The following is a 25,871-nucleotide window of genomic DNA, read 5'->3' as shown; positions in this document are numbered from 1 at the left end:
ACTGGGGTAACAAAGACTCTACATAGTTACATTTAAAACAAATGTAGAAGTAACTAGCTTGTTCATTCTAGCTGAAAACTGCATCTGAATGTGTAAGGTATTCAGAAGTTAAAAGATATTCATGGCGGCTTATAAACCAGAAAATTGTCATCATTATCTCTTATACAGCACTTTACAGGTTACAGAACTTTTGTGCTATCTCAGTTGATCTTACTTACAGCTTCATTTTAAGATGTGGAAACTGAAGCTCTGATACATTTTGATTTGCCTAAGGTCACACAGCTAATTTGATCAGTACACAATGCACTATATTTATTTACATGTCTGTTTTCCCTATCAGATTCTGAGCTGGTAACACAAACAAAACTATAATTTAGTCTTTTTTAGGCCTTTTGCTCCCAATTGGCTGCCATTAGATGATAGTAGCTCAGAAAAGAGGGGAATTTTGTCACCTTCTCCTTTCATTGTCTTGGGGAATATCTGGGAAGGAGTGCACCTAACTGAAAATACAAACCAAGATTTCAGGAAGCTCATGGAAGTGGTGCCATTGCAAAAGCATGAGGTAAAAAAATCAGCTTTCCGATTTTAATTTCTATAGAAGGAGGTAAATTCCAAACCCCATATAACCTTGTCCCTGAGATGTGGAATTTGATGCTGTGACACATTTCATTTGGATTAGCTTTTAACATTCAACCTCTTTGGAGTCTTTTCGCATACTTGACTTTCTGCATAATGCCAGTGATCAGTGAGATACTTCAAGCGGAACATGACATGTATATTTGTAAGGACTGAGTGAACAGTCAGAAGTAATGTGCCCAAGTAAGAATCTTAGAACTCGTTTGAACAAACCTTAAGCCTATAGTGAGTGTCCCAGAGGCAACAGTAACTTAAGGACAAACTATGTTATCAGAGGTTCTAAATCCTTCCGCATGGGCCCTTTCATGGTTGAAGTGAAATTTCATGCTAATTAAAGGACCTGTATTTTCCTTCACTAATGAAGAAGAAAGCAGTCATTCTCCGAAAAAAAGAAAAACCCACATAATCTATATGGAATTGAAACATGCTTTTTATTAAACAGGACTCTATATGGAGCTCTTGAGAATTTTGTAGTAAAGCTTAGATAAATATTTCATGTAACATTTTAAGATGCACTCATTTATAGTAATTTTAGTGCTCTGACTTTGTTTGTTTTCAGATTTGAAAAAGCAAACACTTTCTATGCTGATTTATATCTGGAAGCTGCCAATTGAGCCCAATTTCCTAAGGCTTATCTTTGTGAATAAATGAAATAGGATAATAAGGAACAGCGCTACGTACTTTTATGTCTATCTCTTTAGACAGAAGCAATGTTAAAAGATCTTTTTTTTTTTCTTACTGAGATGTAAATCACTTTTTAATTGCCCTGTCCCATGTAACCCCCTAAATTTGAGCTGACCTTGGAGCCAGGTGTCTTCTTACCCTCCCTTTTTACCTTACCCTTCCAATAGACTCTCTCTGGAAGCTTCTGCTCCGGGTTGTCCTCTGGAGTAGGCAGAAGCCGGCTCCTCTCAGCACCCTCCGTGCACTGATGCCTTCACCTGACACACGGGGCCTCTCACCAACCCACACTCCTGGGTTCTCAGAGCTGGTTTTCCAACTGCCCTTTGTTAGTATGGTGGTTTAGCGATGTTAGCTTTTTCTTAGATGCATGTCTTGATTTGTCTAAATGAGTACTTCGTAGCTCCTTTTACATGCTTCTATTTTGATAGCTCAAAGTAGTTTTCGATACCTACCTGTGCCAACCCGTCCGCTGGGCACTGAGGATGCACTAGATGGAACTCTTGCCATCGTGAGGCTCGTGTTTTAGTGGGGAAGATAGATGATAAGTGAACCCAAAGTAAAATCAGACATGTTATGAAAAGTGCTGTGAAGAAAAATGAGTAAGAAATGACAAGGGGCAGGGCCACTGCCAGCTCCTGGCAGTCAGTGGCCCGTCAGGGGAGGCGGACCTGACCCGGAGGATGGAAAGGAACTGGAAAGTGGAGGAGCATCTATCTAAGAAGGAGAACAGAGAGGACAAGGCTTTGTTGAAGGAAAGAAGACGTCTTCTAGGAGCTGTCAGAAAGCCAGCGGCCTTACCAGTGTAGTGAGGAGGGGAAAACCCATAGCCGATGAGGTTACAGTGATGGGAGCGACGCCATACCACACACAACCACAGACGCCACAGTCCAGTGTTTGCATTTTACTCCCAGTATCGGGGCAAGCGGGGAAGGGTTTGTGCAAGGGAAAGATATGCTCTAAATTCTTTTTTTTATTCCTGAAAGGTAATTCTGGCAAGTTTGTGAAATGTGAACCAAAAGGAACAAAATGGAGGGTGAGGCAGAGAGAGAGATGAGTTAGACCTCTCTAACGCGTTAAAGAGGGAAAAGTGTGTGGGAAAAGAAGGCAGTGGCCAGGGCTAGGCATTTGTAGACATGAAAATGGAGGAGAAGAGGAGCAGCTCAAGATACGTTTCAGAATTAGAGGCAACAGGATGTTCTGCAGTATGATCTGTTATGATGACACACATAGGAAATAAGGGAGGGAGGAAAGAATCATGGCGGCAGTGTTTCTGACGTGAGCATTTGGGTGAGTGGTGTTGTCATTGGTACAGATGGGAAGACCATGGGCAGAACAACAGAATACGCATCAAACCCTCCTGTTGTTTACAGTTTACCTGTAAGGGAGGGTCTGAATCAGGGACTCATAGGTCTGCAGCACTGTTTAGGAGTCAAGGTGAACAGTCATTGTTCCGGGAGATCAGAGGGGAGAAAAACAGTTATGAGCAGAAGAAAGCTGGGTGTTGGCCTGGGCTTGAGAGAGGGATAGGATATTTCAGTGACCAGAGACATGCATCCCAGAGATCAGGAAGTGAGCAAGCATGCTCTGAGGGGCCGTGTACCCCATGTCCATCCTGGCAAGAATGGAGGGTTTGCAGTAAAGGAGGTCCTAGCTCTCACTATTGATTTCTGTAGGGACCTCGTCTATAAGGATACTTACTTTTTCTTCCTCTTCTCCTTTCCCTAGTTCAAGTCCTTGATCCATTGGATTCCCGGGAACTCTCTAATGAGAGTTCAGAGTTAGGACTTGGGTAGTCCTAAGGGGCTCTCCAAAGTCCTCCACACTGGGTTTGAGATGTCTTTAGCTGTTTCTTTAGGGGAATCTCACAGCATCAACCTTTTCCCCACCCGCCTTCCACACAGTTCCATGTCCATTTTTGTCACCTGCATTTATATATTTCCATTTATTTCCCACGTAGGTTTTATGGCAGGCACACAAAGAAACCCTCAGATGTCTCAATATGGACCTCAACAGACAGGACCATCCATGTCGCCTCATCCTTCTCCTGGAGGCCAGATGCATCCTGGAATCAGTAGCTTTCAGCAGAGTAACTCCAGTGGGACTTACGGTCCACAGATGAGCCAGTATGGACCACAAGGTAAAAAAAAAATTTTTTTTTAATTCTTCCAAAATGTATTGCAGTAGGTCATAGAAATTTTAATATGTTAGTCCTTCAAGATGTTAGTATTATAAACATCTTTAAATATCCCATTATTTGCTACCTGACAGCTTTGTGAGGTTAATTCAAACCCACAGTCCTTTAGTTGCCCACAATGATGGGAAAAATAATTATAGCAATTCTTCATTAAGCATTCATGCATCAGACACTGTGGTAAGTGCTCTTCATACGTGGATTAGTAATAAAGGAATAAATCCTTGTTTCTATAATACAGTTCTAAATGCTTATTGAGAAAAAGACACAAGTCTTGTCCTCAAAAAGTTTTATTTAAAACTTCAGTTTCATTATGTTGAATTCTGATTTTGCCCCCTCCCTCTCTATAATTATCTTTACAATACCATGCTCACTATTCAGAAAGATGTCATCCCATCAAATCTCCTCCCAGTTTGTCTCCAAAATGCTATATCAGGTAAATAGTAGTTCTAATTTTCCCAGTCATTACGAGTTATACTCTTAGAAGATGGTACAGCCTGAAATGGACATGTCTTTTAAACAGGAAAATACGGCAAGTGTAGAAAAATAAGTGGAACCATGCCCAAAAGGCACCTTTTACATTCTGCCTTCCTGGAAAGTCGATGTGTGTTTTGTCATATACATGTAGACTTCTTTTATCAAGGTTTTTAACCTGATATATATGTATTCATATATAGTTTTTCCTAAGTCACTTTTGGCAATAATGTGTTTGAATTTAGCACCTTCTTTATATTTTGTTTATTTAAATTAGACATTAATTTAGAGAGAATGAGATAATCTGGCACAATTCCCAGAGTTTCCTCACTCTGAAAATACCAGGAATATTCCAAGTGAAAATAATGAATTCCCGCTACGAAGCTGTAGTAAACTGTTTAGTGTCTCCACAGCAAAGTCAGGTCTGCTGTGGTAAAGCCTTATTATTTCCCAGAGGCCTTTGCATCTGTTTCACAACCATCTTTTTTGAAGCTTCTGAAGCCTCTCCAGCCATTGAGTAAGTAGCTACAAGGCCAGACGATTCTACCAGGAGGCCCAGGCACCTTCTCAGCTTTTTACCTGGAAAGAAAGCTTTCCTTCTGTTTTACAGTATTATGCTTTGCAGTGTGAAAATTGAGTTATCTTGTTTAGTTTGAAAGATCTCTTTCTGAAGGAATGTAAGCACCTTCAGTACTAGAAGTAGCGTCATTTCCTTGCCTTGCACAGCTTTGTTATATTACATTCCAGCTATTTCTGTTGTTAGGAAAACTGTATTAGAACACCCAAACATAACACTTTGTACGTGGTCCCATCCTGCCTCTGTCCATGCGTAGAGTCAGAGTGGATGTAGACGTTGCCTTTTGCTTGATTCTCTTCATACCGCATCATAAATGGTTTTCCATGTTGTTAATCCCCGTGAGCCCTAGGAATTGACTAATGAGTCCCACTTGACACTAACAGTCTGCCCCGTTCCCTGTCAGCCCCAGATAGTTGTGACATGTAGCAGAACTGGGTTTCTTTGGCTGTCATGAAGAGAAGAAAACTTTAGTGAAGGCTGGAAAACAGTTTATAAGTTGTGATGGGCACAAAAAATGGGGGCTTTTGCTCAGAATGTAACTGGGGACAAGGTCAGAACTTTGTCCTCAGAACTGGGGGTTCCTGAAGGTCTAGGACTTAACCATTAAAACTCACAGGGCTTCATGGAATTTTCAAAGTTGGTCTCTGTCTCTCTACTCTGAAATAATTCACCCTTGCAACTTCACACTTCCCTGTTCTCATAATAAGGGGAGAAGAGCCTCAGACTATCTGATGTGTCTTTTGTAAACAACGAGGGAAGAAGCTCTTACGCTACAGGAGTTAATCACAGAGAGGGTATTTCTATAGAATGGATTTCTTTTTTGAATAAAACCCTCAGTTTTCCGGAATTGCTGATGGTTAAGATTCTTAATTTAAGAGTTCTGAACCCATGAGGGTTCTCATACAAATTGCTGTGTCCCTAGACGGTTGCTTACTCTCAGGGAATTACTTTTCCTCTAGAAGAGGAGAAGATTCGGTTATGTTACCTCAGAATTTGCTTCTAATTCTAATGTTCTATGAGTCTAAATTTTCCTCCAACTCTGGAGCTTCTGACGTAAGTGTAGCCCGCTGGATCTGCCACATAACATTTTAGTTGTAGAGATAAGGATTTTTGTTTTGAAGTTTTTCTAAGGCATCAATACTGAGTTTAGGTTGGTATTAGAAACAGTTTAAAATAAGGATGATAATTGCCGTACTTGGCACTTTCTAACTTTGAAAGAAAATGTTTGCGGACCTGAACTTCTCCCAGGTGACATCTGCAGCACATTCCACTGTGAGGTGTGTACCTTCCTGGGTTCTTTCACTGGCCCCATGAGCTGTGTGCTTCAAATCAGTGTCCTGGTGCTCTCTGTGTTCAAAATCGTTCACCTTCCCTCTTTGTATTGTCCTCTCCTTGAAAAACACCAAATGACAGGAAATTACGCTTACATGTGTATGGCTCAGTTCAATAAACGTTCTTTCTTTCACATTTCTCTCTTTGTTGATCCTTTTAAACAGGGACCCAAATTAAGTGTTTTTTTTCCTTCTTTCTTTTAACTACTCAAATTATAGGTAAAATATTCAGCTTGTGTCTTTGTGTTACACGTTTTACCATCTCTAGAAAGAATCACTTGTTCAGTGACCCACAGACGTCATCAGTCTCATCTTCTGTTTCTGTTTCTGACTAGATGCCTTTCTTCTGGGTTAGTTTTGTTCTGAAGACATCTCAGGGGAAAATACTTCACAATCTCTTTTTGCTAACCATTTTATTGTCAGGAACAGCTTCTCCAAAATTGTTTAGTAATAACATCGAACATTAATTAAATATTACTGTGACCTGGGTCCTGTTCTGAGTGTTTTTCACACGTTAACACCTTTAATCCTCACAACGTCCTATATGACAGGTACTGTTATGACTCCACTGTGCTGACGAAGAAACTGAGGCATACAACAGGTAAACAACTTTGCCAGGATACACAGTGCTCATGCCAGCATTCAAATTCAGGCAAACTTGCTCATTTTTTTAATTAATGGGAAGCCCATGATATCATCTCCATTTTGCAAATGAGCAGGTTAAGTAGTTTGTCCACGGTCCCACAGCTAATAAGTGGCAGAGCCAGGGTTCAAACTGAGGGAGGTGTCAGAGGCCACTCACATAGTCATTGGTGTGTCATTTCCCATGCCTTAGATATTCCCCTTCTCACTGGTTCATTCATTCCATGACCCACTAGGGAAACAAGACAAACTACTCGTCTTCAAGGAAAAGGAACATTTTAGAAATAAATCAACAATACTAGAGATTAAGAAAAAAAACTCCTATGAAGTTAAGAAAGGGAAATTTTTAGAAATGTATATTAATATTGTAAAATCTGAATTATTAAATATACAAATGGGATAAAGCCAATCTAAATGTGTAAGAATGTTTAATTACAATATATTTTATGAAATAGTACTTTTCTACCTTCGAGCAAGCACATTTAATAGCTACCATTACAAAGCATTTGCAAGTAGAGAGAGCCATGGGGACTTGCTTTTATAAAAGAAAGAAATTATGTAATTGACATGTTAATTATTAACAAATGAATTTGTATAGGAAGATGAGAGCTGAAATCAATTTCATCTTGATAGCCTTTATATTTCTTAAGGAAAAGCCCTGTCTTATTTGTTTCCGTGTACTCTAGAACAGTGTCTGCCATACTGTCTGCAAATATTGTTTGTATATTCGTCACTAATTGTAAAAAATGAAGGTCTAGCCTTAGTTTGCTTATGAGCAAGTGGTTTTACCTTCGGCAACTGACACTAAATCTGAGCCTAGATTCCCCCCAGTTGTCAACACTTGTGCAACAGAATGTGGAGCACCACGTACAGCTGCACAGTTTGTACACTGACGCAGCCCTGGTTTTATGCCTTAATTTGTACAATGCGTCTCTTAGGAAACAAGGAGCTTCTAAGTAGGTGAGTCTGATAAGCCTTTTATTTCTAAATTACATGGTGAAAGGTATTTTTCAGACAAGTTAGAGGTTTTTTTCTCTAAAATAAATTAGGTGTCATCTGAAATCTTCCTTCTCCCGTCATTAAAATAATGTTTCTCAAAAATTCAGCAAAGGCAAACTTTAAATGATACCTCATTGAAATGAATGCAGTTCTAAAAAAGTGAATTTCACATTAATAATCTTACAGCTGTTTCAATTCAAGAGGAACAATATATAAATGTCACTCTTTGGCGACTGACTAGTTACTAGAGAGTACCTTAGAGGCCCGTGACAACCTCAGTGTCACCATGACCCAGGATTTCAGTCTCGGCTCTTGTAAGTCCAGGACTTCAGTCTTATTATTTAATTCAGCTAAATTCGGCCTCTCTTCTGCACCAGTGAGGTGTGTCTGCCACGTAGACTGACCCTCCCCCAACCCCCATCCTGCCGCTGATTGACAAGATGTTGGCCTTTGGCTTTCCAATGGCTGCTGCAGCTCACTCCCTCCTCAGCTTACGCATTTCATCTTTTCCTTAAAATGGGTTGCAATACACTTGATGTGTTTACAGTTTCCTATTACCTTAACCTTACTTTATGGTTAAGTTGACAGTGCTAGGCAAATGTTATTAATTCCACATTCTGTACCACTTTGTTGTTAAAGAAATATGCTGAATCTCCAGCTTGCTAATATTAGAAAAAATAAATTGAAGTGGATCATTTTATAGCAAAAGGTAGTTAAAGCAGTCTTTTCACGCTCAAATCTAGCCTTCAAGTTATAAGATTTAAGCATGAATTTTTGACAGACTGATAAACATGAGTTTATCAAAACCTGGGAATTAGGAAAGAAATAAAGAAAATTCAAAGTACATATCAACTTAAAATTTAGAAAAGGAAGGAAAAAGTACAAACATAAAGCAATTTTAATTTTGACTAGCATGAAGCTAATTATTTTAAATAGTCAGTTGATATTGCTGACTCAAGTCAGCAGCACTCAAGGGTGCTAGCATTCGCTCCCCTCACCGAAGACTAGGCACGGCGTGGCATTTCAGCAGCCGGTGGACTTCACTCTACTACAGGTCTCGGTCTTCACAGCGCTGGCCAGCAGTGCAGGCACACAGGATGTGGACATGCAGCTTCAGTGTCATCTTAGTAGGGAGCCTTGTCCTGGGTCTCATAGCTCTGCCATTTTTTCAAACGTTTGTTTGAAAAGAAATGACCTATGGAATCACAATTTACAAAATGTACGAAGTGTCCTTTCAGAAGGGTTCCTCCAACTTCTGTTAGGCGGTGGCCAGGAAGCAAATCAGAGGCCTCCCTCCAGGGGGCGCCGTTGCCCTGCAGTCTCTGTGGGGCTGGGCAGCCCCCAGCGACGCTGATGGGGACGGGAGGACACAGGTCCTCCCGCACTGTGTGACAAGGGTGACTCTGAGACGCCTTCCTTTTTTACCATAGAGACGCTGCTACTGTTTTATACTAAATCTGGCTATTGGGTTAATAGCTTTTTACATTTGTCATGTCGATGCTTTTCTTGTATTTTGAGAAATAAAGTTGAATCATGAAAGTAAAATTTGGCACATGACACAATTTATAGTAAAAAGATAATTTCACAGATTAAAAAGTTGTCTCATTAATATTGGAACACTATGTGTTTCTTCCTTGACACAGTCTTATCTATTCATTAGCCCTGTCCAACATCAGTGACTGTTAGTATCAGTTTTTCCCCACAGCAATCGCTTGAGATAATCCTGTATTTTACCCTTTTTGCAGATGAGGAAACTGACCTTTGGAGTGACAAGTGGCTTTCCGAAGGTCACACATGCAGCAGACAGTTATACCCCTGCTCCTTGGGGGCCTGTGCCCTCTTCCTCACTCACTGCCCTGAAGTCAGATCCTGGCATCTGACTGGGCACATATGTCCCCTCGGCCAGTGTATGATGTCAGTTTTGGTGATGATTGTTTCTCCGAGGATCCGCCTCTGCTGCCAGAGTGGCAGCTGACACGCACACAGCTCGCTTCCCCAGAGTGGCTCTCCTCAGTCACCTCAGGGACCTTCGCTCACCATTCTGTATAAGTTCTCCCTGCTGTGTTTTTCTTCATTGTACTTAGCACCACATGACATTGTCTAGATTTATTTATTTGCTTGTCTGATGTCACCAGAATGTAAGTAAGCAGGGTCCCCAGTCATTAGCACATAGCTGGCATGTAAGAAGGCCTTAAGAACGATTCCTGAAATGATGAAGACAAAGTATTCCAAAGACACTGGTGCACTTTCCTGACCCTGCCTTGATGCTGGATGGCGACTGTGCTAAGAATTATCTTTGGGAAGTGAAACGAAGGATCATTCTTGTCTCTTTATGTTTTCTTCATTCAGCTTGCATTACTATATAATTAACTTTGTAAAGGAGTTAACTTTTGTAACATATGTAGGAAAAAACTACCAAAAGTGAAATGCTAAAGTCATACTGTAAGGTAATAGGGATTTTTCCCCCTCTTTTACAAGCTTTGTGTAATACTATTACTTTTACATTTTGAAGACTTTTTGAAATGCTTGTTGACCTATGAAAAATAATGGTGTCTTATATATCAGCTCAAGAACAAATGATCTCTATTTCCACAAGTAGTAGGATTTAATGCCTTTACTTGAGGTAAGTCAGCTTACCTCACACAATGGAGCAGCATTGTGTGATCACTCTGGGTAGGAAGGTAGAGTTGGAAGATTTTTGAAATACAACTTCTGTTTTAAAGATCTTGCTTAAATTGGTAACCTGCAGAGAAGCATGTGAGAAATGCTCAAAATCATTGGTCATTAGGAAAATGAGAATTAAAGCCACCGTGATACCCACTACATACCTATTGAAATGGCTAAGATGTTTTTAATTGGCAATGTCAAGGGTGCAGAGCAATTAGAACTCATGCGTTTTTTGGTGGAGTTTCTTCTAAAGTTAAATATGCACTTACTGTACAATCCAGCACTCTCATTCCTAGGGTTTTTCCAAGAGAAATGAAACATATGTCCACACAAAGACTTGTGTGCAAATGTTAGCGGCTTTATTCATAATTGCCAAAAACTGGAAACAACCCAACTGTCCACAGAATGGGATACTATTCAGCAACAAAGGGAACAAACTACTGATGTGCAACAATATGGATGAATTTCAAAAGCATGATGCTAAGTGAAAGGAGCCAGACACAAAAGACTATAACCGTGTGACTCTATTTATATGACGTTGTGGAGAAGGCGGGACTGTAGGAGCAGAAATCAGATCGGTGGCTACCGCGGGGGGGCGGGGGGGTGACATTGACCACAGAATGGGAGCTTCTTGTCATAATAGAAATGCCCCATGTCTTGACTGTGCTGGTGATTATAGGACTGGATGTGGTTGTTTTTGTGTATGAATTCTAACTCAATAAACCTGACTTAAAATAATATTATGTAGTAGGTGGCTATAAAAAGAGGTGAACGTCTTTGGCTAAACAAGATAAATGCCTGTTTAGCTAATTTACAAATATGTTTATCATGATATATAGCTAATTATCCATTTATTTTTTCCCACCCAGATTAAAGTATCTATTCCATGATTTGTACACCATTTTTACCCTCCACAGCATGGAGGAATAATACAGAATGTTTCCTGTTCATAAGTAATTGTTGAATGATTGAGACTGAGAAGCAAAATTTCCTATGTGAGTGGAAACATTTAATAGTTCAATAAAAGCAGTAAGCTTGGAATATTGGTTGTAACTAGCAAATTTAAATATTGTAGAATCGGGGATAGAATTACTTGCCATCCTTTTAAAATAATGACGGTGACGTGAACAGAGTCTAGCTCCTGCTTTCTCTCTCCGGTGCTTGAATGTAACTCCTGGTGGGTTGAAATCTGAATTCATTTGGTGACCAATTTTCCAAAGCTGGTGTGCCAAGATGAACCCACTTGAAAACTGTGGGCTCTTGGACTTGGCTGCAAGGCCCGTCCAGCTGAGGTAGGCTGGCCCAGCATCTGCTGCCTTTGTGCTTAATGCTGGATCCATCTGCTTTGCGTCCAAGCTAGTGCCAACAAATTACTAATCTATTAGAGAAACATGGAAATAAGATTGCACTTCTCATCCCTGGCTTTTCTTCTCGTGTTTGGCTTGGCTTACATATTTGGTTTTTGTTTATTTGGGGGAGAAAGATATGTTATCGAGTAGGCAGAGAATTGGGGGTGGGGAGCATGAGTCATTTTTCACTCCTTCCACACATTTTTAAAAGATTCTGGGGGAAAGATTATATCAATGGTTATTGATAACATTGTGATTGTTGATCGTGACAGGAGATATCATGTATCGGGTAACTGTGCTGGCCACTGTCCTGGTCACTTTCTGCCTATTTCCCACTATGGTTACTTTACAGGTGGCAAAACTGATGCTCAGAAAGGGCCTTGCTGCCTGCAAGTGTCAGAACCAGTATTCACACCCACATTCGAGAGCCCGGGCTTTATTCTTTGCTGCCTCTTAAGCCATTTAAAGCCTTTAGAAATCATTTTATCTGGGCATTTGAGTTTAATGAGGAACGTCTTTAAAGTTTCCAGGAGAAGAAAGGGGACTTTGAATTTCTTCTACCAAATAGAGGCCTCTGTAATTAGAACATATTCCCTTGACTTGTGCTTTTGAGTGCCAATTCCTGGGTCAGCCCAACTGATGGAGGAAAAGTAGATTGGAAGCCCCGCACTCAGTGGGCCTTTCTGCCTGGTGGCATGTGTGTGTGCGTGCATGCGTGTCTATGGGGTGGGTTGGGGGTGGGGGGCTGTGCTCTAATGCATGCTCCACCCCATTACATAGTGTTGGAGATGAAGATCAGCTGCTGAATTGAGCAAAGCTATTGAAACATAGCCCTTCTCTCTTTAGTACATAATGCGAATGAGAAGGATGGATACAGGGTAACTGAACACCTCGGTCGTTTCTTTCCTTTGTATTCGTTAAAATACAACCCCTGACTGCCAGTTAAACCTAAATTGCAAGCACCCAGAGTGACAGTATTTCCTAGTTCCAACTGTAAGCAGTTCTACTCCAGCTATGAACAGAGTTCAACAAAATCAGGAACCTTCTTCTGTAGCGGAACTGCATTGTGGGCATAGTCTGCAATAACCATGTCTAAGTGCTTGTTTTCTAAAACAAGATTAAAGTGACATTTCATTTCCTTCGAAAGCAACGAGCACATATGTTTTCACTGCATATAGTTTCTTACCAAATGAGTCACCAAATGAGTGTTGGGGGAGGGTGGAAACTAGCTGCAGAGTAATAGTATGAATATGTGGATTCTTTTCATTTGCATTCAAACTGTGAGTTTATTTATTTTTAATAAAAGCAAGAGCCAAAAAGAAGCACTAGATTTCACTGATGTCATCAGATAATCTGGGTTTGAGGGCATATGGGGTCAGGTGGGGGAGGAGTCCATTCGGCTCACACAGAGAGACACATGTTCTAACATCTGGTGCATTGAGGACGCGGGGGCAGAGGCAGGGCCGAGCAACCTGCCCGCCGCTCTGTGTCCCTCCTAACCCAGAGAAGCATAAGGTGCCCTTTCCACCAAGATGGTGCAATGGGAAGACAGCCGGGGACCTTACGTGTGGTCCCGTGGGAAGGGAGATTCAGAAGCAACTTAATTTTTACAAAGAATGTTAAAATTGGTAAACAGTGAGCGTTTTTTACCTTTTACTTGAAACACTGTAAGGTTGATTATTTCTGCAAAGTAGAGTATCTCTGTGGAAAAGCAGTTTAAGTTTGAGGAGCTGGCTGCAAAAGGGACTCACATGCACCTCAGTGGCACCTGAGAGTTTATGTCATATTTCTCTGGTTCTTTCCTTCTGTTCCCTTTTGTTTTCCCTCCACTTTCCAGTTCCTGCCAGTGCCTCATTTGTATTCGTTCCTCTTCTCCCTTTCTTTCGCCTTCCGGAGGATATTCAGGGTCAAAGAAGCTGCTGGCTTTAGCTAGTCACTTTCTGTGCTGTTGGAGCACTTTATGAGCTTGTCCCAAGATTGGTCTGTCGCAGGGGTCAGCAGATTATGCACATTGGCCCACCACCTGTGTTTGTAAATAAAGCTTTATTGGAACATGGGCAGTCCCATTGTGTCTGTAGTGTCTCTGGCCACATTCGGGCGCAGTGGCCATTTAGCTGTGACAGAGATAGTCCGGCCCTTTATAGTGTACTAGCCCATGACCTATGTGGACAGTGACAACCAAGTAAGAAAGTACCCGTAATGCACCTAACAAAGTAAGCTGCCAGTCAGTGTTGAAAAGTCTGTGGAATGCTTTCAGATTTGCAGGTGATGCTGCTTTATGTGTGTGGACTGAAGAAAGCCTGGCTTTCTGATTCTGATGATATTGTTTTGTGAGTGTGCGGTTCTCCCTTAAGCACTTGAGAAAGCTGCACAGTAGTTGTGTCCTTGGACTCTGAACTGTACAGACTGCCGGGTGCTAACCCTGGCTCCTCCACTTATTAGCCCTGTGACCTTGGGACAAGCTATTCAGTATCCTGTGCGTGAGGTTCCTTATCTCTAAAATGAGGATGCTCATGGATAGGGACCTCTTAGGCTTGATGTCAGGGTTAAATGAGTTACTACAAAGAACCTGGGACTGAGCTAAGCACATTGCGCATAGCAAGTATCTGCTTTTATTGTTCTTACTACTCAAATCCAATGTCTGCTGGAGAACCTGGAGAAGCTCCTCATCTGCAGAGGGAACCCCAAGCTTGGACGCCTGATAGAAAGTCCCTGCTGAATCGGCCCCTGCCCTCTGTGCCCACCACACAGCCACACAAAGCTCACCAGGGACTTCATCTTGAATCGCTGTGCCCTCTGGCCCTCTGCCCTTGACCATGGCCTCTCCCATACATGCTCTCTCCAGACCTCTGCCTTCCCATCCACAATGAGACCCCTACCGTTTTGACACCGTTTGAGATACTTTGCATATGTTACGCGTATATCATTTAACCCCAACAACTCTACACGTAGACAATATTAGAGAGGATTATCTTTGTTTTACAAAGAAGAGAATGAAACAAAGATTAAAACAACTTACCTGAGGTCATACAGTCCGTAAATGTGGAGGCTTCACTCAGCTCCAGCCCCCCAGGTCCCAGAGCTTGCCGCACACGGACTCCTGAGGTTGCAGCCCAAGGGGGCGGCTTTATTCAAGGAAACTTTGCTAACGCCCTGACACTGGAGACCCCCTGCTTCCCACACCCAGAGCACACTTGCTCTTAGTTTTCTTGCTTTTTGCAGTGCATCGTCTTTTGTTTTGCTTTTGTATTTGTTCTTGTCTTACCCCTGCTACTCCACACCACACGCACACACACGCACACATACACACAGATGGTGAGCTTGAGCGCAGGAATCGGATGGTGTTTAACTCTATATGCCCTGTGCCTAGAACTGTTATGTTACATGGATGAGGAGATTCTTCCAGAAAGTAGTGAGGACGGATTAAGAAACACCCACAGTCTACAAACACTTGACTTTCTACATTTATTTCAACAGAAGGCAGCATATTTTATTGGTTAATTACATGAGTTCCGGAGTCAGTTTGGCTGAGCTTGAATCCTAACCTACTAGCTGTTGGTTGTCTTCATTTGTAAATGGAATCATGGTCATATCTATATCTCATATGGTTATTGGAGAAAGGAAGGAAATTGCTGATGCAAAGCACTTAGCCCAGTGTCTCGCTCACAGTGGGGAGCAGCGATTAGTACTCGAATGGCATTATGTGTGCCTTTAATTTATGTACACTCAATCAAAATAAAAGGTGTGGAATGAGGAAGAAAAGCTATTGAACAGTGTGGGCCATCATAGCTGCCATTCTACTCCATACGTGTGTGTCCCAGTGTGAGCAGGACGGGAGGTGTGATGTGGTTTCCCATCTCAGTCTCAGGCTATGCCTGCTTCACAAGTGCCACCATCTCACTGTGCTCAGTGTCATGCTAATGCTTGAACTGTATTTCATAAGACATGGCACCAAGCACAAACCGGCCACTTGATCTGGTGCTCAAGCAGAAAAAAAGTGTTCCCAACACCCGGGTAAAACTGACTGTGCTGGACTAATGTGGAGTTCTGGCGTGACGCCTCCTATGGGACTGGGAAGGCTGAGTCCGACCATACGTGCATGGGGTCTCACACACTACCTATCTGAGGCCATCATCATAACTGTTGAGTGTGGTAGTGATGTAAGGGTACAACCTCAAGCGGTGCTTGCTAAGTACCGGGGACTGAAACAATTACTTTGGTTAAGTGTAAGGGTGAGGTGTTGGGTGTATTGCAGCAGCATTCAGTGCCAGCTAGCACCCTGGCCTGTTCTGCAGTCGTGTCCATCCCCAGCCGGGATTTCCCCTCCGAGTTGTAGTGCCCTGTGCAGCTCTTGCCTTCGCAGCGCACAGAGAGAGCATACTGGAGACTGCCAGCCCCACCAGCAGCACCAGGGGAAGGGTTAAGAGCGATAATGACTAATACTGTGTGTTGATCACATTGGTGGACGAAACATATTTCCAGTGAATGGTTTCACAAGTCCAGATATTAAGTAGCTTTTAGTTAATTAAAAGCCTTTAATTTGTGTTTGCTTTTTATTTAGGTAACTACTCCAGGCCCCCAACGTATACTGGGGTGCCCAGTGCAAGCTACAGCGGCCCGGGGCCTGGCATGGGCATCAATGCCAACAACCAGATGCATGGACAAGGGCCAAGCCAGCCATGTGGTGCTGTGCCCCTGGGACGAATGCCATCGGCTGGGATGCAGAACAGACCGTTTCCTGGAAATATGAGCAGCATGACCCCCAGTTCTCCTGGCATGTCTCAGCAGGGCGGGCCAGGAATGGGGCCACCAATGCCAACCGTGAACCGTAAGGCACAGGAGGCAGCCGCCGCAGTGATGCAGGCCGCTGCAAACTCAGCACAAAGCAGGTATGCCGTCGGGGCGGGCGGTCTGTGTGTGGACATGTGAGCACGTGCTGCTCAGGGCTGCGTCGCCCCTGAGTCACGTGGGTGCACAGCAGTTGAGGGGCATTTTGCTTGGCCATAAAGCTCAGGAAAGTAAATCACAGACCTTGTTCTCTGAGACATCGAGGAAGGAATCTGAGTGATGTGCCAGTCAGTTGTGGACCGTTATTTGTAGTGGCTGTGAGTTGTCATTGTCACCAGCAACCCAGGCCCTTGGCACAGGGAGGCTCCGTGTGGTTCCATTTGAAACAGCAAGGTTTGGGCAGGAAATTCTATAGCCTAAACACTAGTTAAACCCTAAAACACTAGAAAAGAACTTCCCCTTTTACTACCCCACCATAAAAATCTTTATAAACCAGAAACTTTGTATATGCACATATGTGTATTGTGTGTGTTTGTCTAAATGTATCTGTGTGAGATTTATATACTTCATATTCTTATGTTTTACTTTTCTGGGCATACCTCTCTCTGTCCAAAACAAAATGTGGTTAATAGAGCAAAGATAATATTTCAGAAAGTTTAAGTTGCTAGAGGAAGGCTTTATCCTCAATTACTTGTTTTTAATCCTGATTTTTAATCCTGATTTTTAAAAAACTAATTCTTAAAGTAAACACTTGACCTGCATAAAAATAACATACTGAATTAAAAATCTATGAGACCGAAGTGAATGTGTTTTGAAAGAAGCACATGTTAGTATGTTTTATGTTTAACATACGTTAAAATACGTTTTAAAACAAAGCACACTGAAAGATATGTATGGCGATATGGTATCTTGAAGAGAGAAGATTCTGATTTTTTCAAAGGGAAATAAAAGCTCTGTGTGTGTGTGTGTGTGTGTGTGTGTGTGTGTGTGTGTGTGTGTGTGTTTAAATGTGTCCCTTTGTTACTTTTCCTCTGAAGCTGCTATTTTGGGAATTTTAGGGACCCCTTCAGTCTTCTCCAAATAATAAAACATTTCCCTTGAGTAATCAAAATGAAAATCAGTCATTCTTTCTATCTCCCTGTCTTATCTCTCTCTATCTCCCCCCTCCCTCTCCCTCTCTCCCTCCCTACCTACCTCTCTCTCTCCTTTCCTCCCTCCCCTCTCTCCCCCTGTCCTCTCTCTCTCTCTCTCTCTCTCTCTCTCTCTCTCTCTCTCTTTCTTTCTCTCCCCCCCTCCCCCCTCTCCTTTTCCTTCCCCTTCTCCCCCTCCTTCATTCCCTCTCTTCCTCCGTCTCCCCCCCACCTCTTTCCCTTCCTCTCACTCTCTCCCTCTCTCTCCCTACCCCTCCCTCTCTTCTACAATACACTTAGAATCTTCTGAACCCCAGCCCTATACCTCTAACCTGAACGTCGGTGGACTTTAGGGAATGTTTTAATAAACCTGTCTGTGAAGACTGGTTTGGCTAGTCCAATTGAAGTTCTAATTTAGGTTTAAATGAATTGCCTATTGTTGCAACTCATAGAGCACAAATTATTTTCTTTTTAAGTAGAAAGTACTTGATTGAATTTGACATGAAGCTTTGGATAGTGATCTGAGAAGAAGATAACCATAGAGGTTTTGATTAAAAAGTCTTGCTATGCCCCCTTTCTGAATCAGTTTATATATCATTTTATATAAATTAACATATAAATACACCTCCATGCATTTTCATTGTCTCTTTGTAACCAGGAGACCATTCCGAAGCCATACTTTCACATACTGCCCTTTTGAGCTCTCCAGGAATTTAAATGGAGACTGTATATTTTTTGGCTTTTACCAGAGTCAAAGCTGTTCTTCAGAACCGTGAACTGAGATTCAATCTGAGAATCTTACTCTGCTCTCTCCTTTGCCCTGTTCCACAGCATTATTTTTTGTTTAAGGAATGTTAGCCAGTCCCACTCCCAGGCAGCTGCGTGATACGGAGTATTATGACACGTTCTGTAGCCCTGCACGCCTACGTGTGGAAATGGCAGAATGGACAGGGGGATTCAGACTTCTCTACAGAACAAATCCAAAGAAGTTGTTCTTCTGTTCTGCTTTAGGCCACCACACATTAGGTCGCCTGCTTATCCCAGCCAGTCTGGGGCTGGCGGACGCCCCATGTTTTCTTCCCAGCACCCCAACTATGGCAACTCTCAGGCTCCCATGATGCACCAGCCTGACCAGTACGGGTAGGTAGCCACGTACCCTGACTCGCTGCGGGGCCTGGGCGTTTTTTAAACTGTTAATAAACGTGCCACCTGGCTGCAAAAGTAACACCCAGAACAAGACAGTGAAAGACCTAAAAGGAAATCCATCTCCAAGGGGGTTATCTTGTTGTTTATTTTTGTTTGTTTCGGGTTTTCTGTTTGTTGTTTTGCTTTTCAGTCTTATTAATGGTACTGTACTGTGGTAGTTCGGTAGCAGCCTGCATGCTGACCCCCACACCTATCGTCTCTGCATGGCTTTCGGCATGCCTTCTTTCCTTTGTGCCTGAGAGGGAATAAAAGCTTTAATCTGCGTGACAGTCATCAAGTCCCCTACCCTGGTGTCCTTTCCCCCGTTGTTGTCGTCGTGTTTGTTGTCCAGGAACTTGTATTGTGTAGCACCGTTATGACTTACTGTCACTCCTGCCACTCCAATGACCTGCTCCTAAGCACCCCTGCAGTCAGAGTGCAGGGGCTCACTGCAGGCCACGTGACTTGGGTTATTAACAGGACGTGTCGGGGGTTCCATTACGGCGTCACTGAACAAACGTCTGTGCCACAGATTGCCATTATTTCCTCCATCCAATGAGGTTTAGCACATTGAAGTCACCAGGAAAATACAACCAAATAATCCAACACAGAATTTTCTTTCCAAACACAGTGTTGCCTGCCATATTCCTATCAATGACAACACAGGAATTACATACAGCAACAAAAAGTGTGTCTCGTCCTTCTTAAAAGCCTATGGAATATCAGGCTGTCACCTTGGACGTTAGTGAATGTGCTTAAAGTATGTGATTACCGAGTGATTTACTAAGCAAAAGTATGATGATTGATACCGTTTTGCACACAGTAACAATCATAGTTACTACATAGTAAACAATTATCCTATGTAGATTGAATCATGTTCCGTAGGTAGTCTCAGTAGAAACATACCACATTCTTGGTTAAAATAAAAAAGGGAGCAGTCAACTAGGTTTGTTTAAAGGCTAAGCTTATAGAACTGTGCTTTCCCTACTTGTTATGAATGCATGACACGGAGAGCTTTTTAATAGTTTTACACTCTGTACATTTATGTAGACAGCAGAGTAAATGATAATTTTGCAATTGAGAGTTCTAAAATCCTGTAAACATGGTTCTAAATGTGGACCAACAAATACAGAATTCTATAAACATAACCCTAAAAATGAAATAACAAATAGAGAATTAGGTGAACATCCTTATTTGGAGAAAATGGGCTTTTCCTCTTTTTCCCTTTCTTGTGCTGCCTTCAAGGTCACTTCATGAGTCAGTAGGAAGATAGCAGTGGTGGGGAGAAAAGCATTTATCAGCTGCTAATCCATAGGATCTGTCCTTTACCAACTCAGGAGTCCTATTTAGACCCACAAAGCTGGTTTGGCTGGGCCTTGCCAAGCCACATTAAGCAGCTGTGTAAAATGAATTTAAATGGCATGCATCAGAGTAAAATCTCTTCCACTGGGGCAGAAAATCAATGTTAGCTAACCAGCACGAGAAGATCAAATCTGCGTTTCAGCCAGCAGCATCCAGATAGCTTCCTTAGAAGACAACACCTCCTCCTTAATTAAAAATAAGAAAAAGAAAGATGTTGGCATTTCTATGTAAATCTTATACAGCACACTTGGCAAAGGCTCATCTTTGCAGCCCTTCCCCTGTGAGCTCTGAATTTTGTCTTTTATGTCTACAGTGCTCTTTCTAAAAAAGAAAGAAAAGAAAGTTTTATTTCTGTTTGGAATCTTCCTTCCTTTGCACTTTGCAACATACATAACCTGTTGTGCCCTTTTTTTTTTTTTTAAGCAGAAACTTGAATGTGAGGAAACATGTATAGTATATGTTTTAATGCTGTGGGTTAAGTTTGGTTTTCAACATGCTTTTGCTTGACGTAACAGCTCATTGCAACAAACTCCTGTGTTTTGTTTTTGTTTTTGTTTTCTTTGCCCATTGATAGCTCTGTCAGGTTTAAGTTAAGTTGGCAATTTGCAAAGCCAGTTCGCTAGTGTCACTTTCTCTTTTGGAAAGAAAGAAGTGGTTCAAGTCTTTCAGAAAAACTGTTCACAATTTGTTATAATGACTTCTTTCTCAGGTCAGAATCCCAAAGGGGCTAGAGCCTGTGAACGAATCTGAAAAACACAAATCAATGACGAAAATAGTGATTGAGAAAGAGTGTGTGTGCAATTAGAAACAGAAAGTTCGCTGTAAAATGCAGGATTGTGGCCAGTATGTTCTGGCTTTCTCAGCCAGTTGAACATAATACACAGAAAAAGCACACAGGTGTAACTGGTTTGAAGCAGTTTTACTAAGTCCTTTTTTTAGAGTGGCACTCCAACAATAAAACCCACCCGCTGCACTGAATAAGGAACATAGAGATGAATTGTTTTGTATTTTTCACCTTTTCAACAAAGGAATCCCTTATTTTGATTATACGAGGATTTGCAATAGAATGTAGTAAGTCTTATGGTTCGGGTAGATTAGCTGAGTAATAATATCCAATTATTTGAAATTAACAATTTATATTTGTCCAGGACCCCGCCCCAGACACAGTGATAGATTTTTTACTCAGAAAATGCATTGCCGTGTGTAAAGCATTTCTAGTGACTGTAATATTCCTTTGAAGTGATGAGAAATAGTGCGTTAGAAACACTGGGTGATCTTACTAAAAGCCTAGTTCAGGGATGGCTAATGACTTTCGTCTTCAGCCCAGTATGCAGCGTCATGTCGGAAGGGTTCTGACACGTCGTCTGAGCATAGAGATCCAAAGTCAGCCAGAAGTTCAGGAAAGACTTTAGCTGCTGCTTCCTAAAAAAGTATCAGCATGAATCCCAGCCTACAAATACAGAGTGTGATGATAGCTTTGCATGACCAAATCCATTATCAGTGACCTTTATGCTTAAAACACACACATGTACATACACACATGAAATAAATTTCTCTCTGTCATGTAGTGTGCTGCAGGGTGGCAGCTGGAAGTGTTCAATAATTGACACCTTTGCTAAATATACATGATGTGTGGATTTGGATATTTCAGTTTTCCAGACAGTTTCCCTGGAGATGAGTTCCAAGTCTGATGTGTGACTTCAGTGAACTTACAGGAGGCCTGGCCAGCCCTAGGTTGTCAGGCCAGAGTGGGTTTTGGTACCTTGATCTGCCACCCCCAGCACCGACTCTGTATCTGCTTCAGTCAAGTCTTGGAGGCCTGGAGCTGGCTTATGCCAATGTTCTGGCACAGATCTTTAAGATAATAATATTGTCATAAGAATAGGTTCCAAGAGGATGTAGTTTCAATTGTAGATTAATAGAATTTATTTCAGCATGCCTTCTTTCCTTCATGCCTGAGAGGGAATAGCAACTTCTGTCTATGTAACAGGAATGAAGTCACCTACTCTGGTGTCATTTCCCAGAGCTGGGGGGCGGCTTTGGATGTCATCCAGTGCCTACCCCTGGAGGTGATGGTGGAGGAAGCTGCGACCTGTGACATTGCCCACTCAGGATCACTTGTCACAGAGCAGAGCCGGCCTTGCCTCTGGGTCCCACTGCCCTTCCTGCTACTCAGTGCTATCGCTGTGATTTCCCTTTAAAAAAAAATCTCTTAATTTTAGTTTTCTCTCATGTCTAAAGGCAATTCTACTATTAGAAACCAAGTATTAACCAGCGTCTCAGTGGAGATCCTACTCCTTAGGTTGCGCTCTGGTTTTTTTCCCGTAAGCTCAGCCTTTGTTTCACCTAAAAGGAAATTTCACACATTCCCAGTTAGACTTGGCACACGGCAGAGGTGGTTTGTTTCTGGAACCGTATCTCACCTTCTGAGATGAAGCAACAGTTTAATTGATGGCACACAGATGGGTTTGAATTTCTGTCCTTGTCATCCTTCGGTTGCCCACTTTAGCATTTTGCATTCGTTCTTGTGACTGGGGTGTAGCTATTACACTAAGGCTTCTGAGCCGTGCAGAGAGAAAAAAACGTCGGCATTTGTACCCGGATAAATGCAGACACCTGCCAGTGCTGATACAAGCGCTATCTGTCGTCGTCTTGCTGTCCCCAAAAGACTTCACCCTGACTAAATGAACGTCACAAGAAGAAAAACTCTTTGACTTCTTAGTTTTGAGCAAAAATGAGTCTGTTTGAAAAGTCTTCATATGCTTGCCTCGAAGGGAATTTTTATGCAGAATATCACAACCCCAAATCTGGACACTTGGATTTTAATTCTTTCTGTCATACCAAAAACTAGGATAACTGAAGTTAGTTTTAAAATGTTTTTGTGTTTAGTAAAACAGGAGATTGAGGATGTTAATTCACATTATTTTTGAATCTTAGCCACTCTAACAGGGCAAATTACATTCCATGGAGTCTTAGCCATTAGGTAGCTGGTTCAGTAGCAACCCGGCTATATTGATGTTGACGTGGCTGGATGTTTTGTAAGAGTTTGAAGGGTGGTCTTCCTCTGCTTGAAACAAACCAGCTCCACTTACAAACCCCAGTGGGTCTGTCTTCCTTTGGGTACATAGCCTCGTGTGCACCCCACACACACCTCCAGCAACTGTTCTTTACTGATGTATTTATAATTCATCTCCCTGTTGCTGTTTGCCAACAAGGCACTTTTTCTCTATTATTTTCCTCTGAAGCCAGTGTCACGCAGTTCTGCTGATGGGCCAGGAGCCACTGGTGTGGAAATACATTGATGGAGATCATGCATTCAAATGTCGGAGAGAAGAGACGAGAACTTCTGTGTCGAGTTAGAGTGGGGTCCGTGGGCCGGAAGGGATGTGAGAGTTTTGTATTAAGAAAGAATTCAGCCCTTTGGATTTTGGACAATTAGGTTTTAAAATAATAGCTATGATTTGAAAAGTCATGTTACTGAAAGATGGAGAGAAAGATTTCAAAGGCTTAAATAGTGTTCTTATTTCTACAGTTAAATGTAAGCCTCTGCATTATCATCTAAATCCTGTGCTTTAATTTTTAGGCCTTTTTCTCCTCTAAATTTAGAATTTAAATGAATGTTATGTTGGTATTTTAAGATTATGATTTTGATCAAGTCTTTCAGAATTATAGAATTATTAGGGCCGCCATAAAGTACATTTTTTCAGTCTTCAAATAAGAAAACAATAGTAAAACACTGATCAAAGTATAAAATGTACAGCCAGCTCTTAGTGGGCTAGAGTCTGTGATGTTCCCTAAGTGACCGACTATTACCTTGAGATTTTGTAAACACACACACAGCCTCACACCCACCGTGGGAGGGAGAGGCTTATAGGCCCATGGTTTTCATAAAGCCCTGGGTGGTTCTGGTGAAGGACAGGACACATCTGAGGACCGGCACTTGGGGTTCCTGCTTCTGAAGAGTGCTAGAGAAAGGCAGAGAGGGAAGGGGCAGCACTATGCCAACTCGGAGACCCCGTTGTCTATGCCTTTCCAGATGGACACTGAATGAGGAAAATGCTGGACTAGAGCTGTGGACAGTGGGTAGAATTAGGAGGAGCTCAGCTCTGGCATTCTCTTACTCATGGCAGTTTTCCTCCAGAAGCCCCTCTCACTTTCTGCCTGTTCACATCTTCTCAGACGTCAGCATCCTCCTTAGACTGAAATATTCCAGGTTCCCAACCATGCCTGCACCTGCCTTCTTCACTCACAATGTCTTCAGTCCTTGTTCCGGTCTGCTCCTCACAGCCGGGAACTGCCCTTACTATCGTGATACTTCACAATACCTGTGGTTGGGTCGGGGCTCTTACTAACCAGGTGAGTCTCCCCTCAGTGGACAGAGTGCCCTGTTGACTTGTCTAGTCCACTTTTCTTCACGTCTCACTCACAGCCCTCCTAACATCTCTGCCCCCACGTACCCACACCCTCACACCAGACAAACTGGGGCCGTCATATCTAGATTCAAAAGTATAGTCCACCCATCACCGGAAAAACATCAGCTACACAGCCCAGCCAGTCATTAAAGCGCAGAACTGTGGAAATCACATACCTCACAGGTAGTAAGTAGCATTGGCCTCACCGCCAACCTGCAAGGCGTTCAGGCCAATACCGGATGTGCTGAGTTGTTCCCAGTCTGAAATCTGGTCACCTCAGCAGTGCTCAGGACCAAAGGTGGCAGGAACAGTTTATCAGTGCTACAGAGGCTGTGATCTGCTTCTTCATCTCCCCCAGCCTGGGGGTTTGGGGAGTGTTGGGGGTGCACACGTGAAGATCACAGGTGAGGCCTGGCTTCTCTGGCTGCTCATTGGGCCTCTTAGCAGGTACCGTGTTTTCCCCAAAAATAAGACCTAGCTGGACCATCAGCTCTAATGCGTCTTTCGGAGCAAAAATTAATATAAGACCCAGTCTTATTTTACTATAAGACTGGGTCTAATATAATATAATATAACATAACATAACATAATATAATATAACATAATATACCAGGTCTTACATTAATCTTTGCTCCAAAAGACGCATTAGAGCTGATGGTCCAGCTAGGTCTTATTTTTGGGGAAACACGGTAGCAGCTCCCTACAGCTCATGTTAATCTTGTCCTTCATTCTTATTTTGAACTCGACTTCGATTACATAGATTAAAACACCAAACCAAACAGCTATAAAGGTTTTGTTCCTTGCTTTGAAAGTTAACTGTTGCTGGGTTGCCTTTGATTGTGAAATACTCACCAGGTAAGAACTTGCTGGGTCCTGCCCCTCCTGCTTCTCAGGGCACGGTGACTGAGGACATAAAGAACTGTTTTTGCTCAGTTTTCAGGACTTTCCTGCAACATTTTTACCCTAACTTTGAACAGTGTTTTGCTTAAATTAAGTAACTCTGTGTCCGAAGGCCACATTTAGCTCAGGAAATGTATAAGAATTTTAGGAGGATTTTTTTTTTTAAGTTAGAAATGACTACATTAATATATTTCCTGGCACTATAACCCTGGACTACCACATTCTTTGTTAAAGGGTTTTCCAAAATATTCCTGTGGTGAAATATATGAGATGGAGATCTCAAGACCCCAAATCTGTTCTTTTGGAGTTTTTTTCAGCCGAGACGGGTCCGTTAAAGTACAAGAAGCCCATGAATGCCTAGAGATCTGTGCATTCTTAATTATCTCACTCCCAACACATCACTTAGATTGGCTGCTACTTAGCTCAGTATTTGTCGAGCTGATCTGCTCGCCATGTCTGAGGTGCCTGTACCTCGAAGAAGACCCATTTCCCTGGTCAGGTCCCTCTCTCCCTTATCCCTTGTACCCAGAAGGGGATGTCCTGG

The 25,871-nt window shown here is 42.3% G+C and overlaps 1 protein-coding gene across 11 annotated transcripts in view; it reads left to right on the top strand.

Moving 5' to 3' along the window:
- ARID1B (AT-rich interaction domain 1B) overlaps positions 1-25,871 on the top strand; it is a 396,431-nt gene that overhangs the window by 323,034 nt on the left and 47,526 nt on the right. For 7 of the 11 annotated variants that reach the window (XM_081035477.1, XM_081035475.1, XM_081035472.1 and 4 more), the window contains 3 exons: positions 3,278-3,457; positions 16,112-16,439; positions 18,480-18,608. In XM_081035477.1, coding sequence (XP_080891603.1) covers positions 3,278-3,457; positions 16,112-16,439; positions 18,480-18,608 — 637 coding nt within the window. The remainder of the gene's footprint in view (positions 1-3,277; positions 3,458-16,111; positions 16,440-18,479; positions 18,609-25,871) is intronic. The other 4 variants (XM_081035469.1, XM_081035468.1, XM_081035476.1 and 1 more) reach the window with 1 other exon arrangement.

This window comes from Rhinolophus hipposideros, assembly GCF_964194185.1.
Source record: "Rhinolophus hipposideros genome assembly, chromosome: 3".
In the NCBI taxonomy this organism is placed as follows: Eukaryota; Metazoa; Chordata; class Mammalia; order Chiroptera; family Rhinolophidae; genus Rhinolophus; species Rhinolophus hipposideros.
This window is presented reverse-complemented; position numbering and strand designations above follow the sequence as displayed.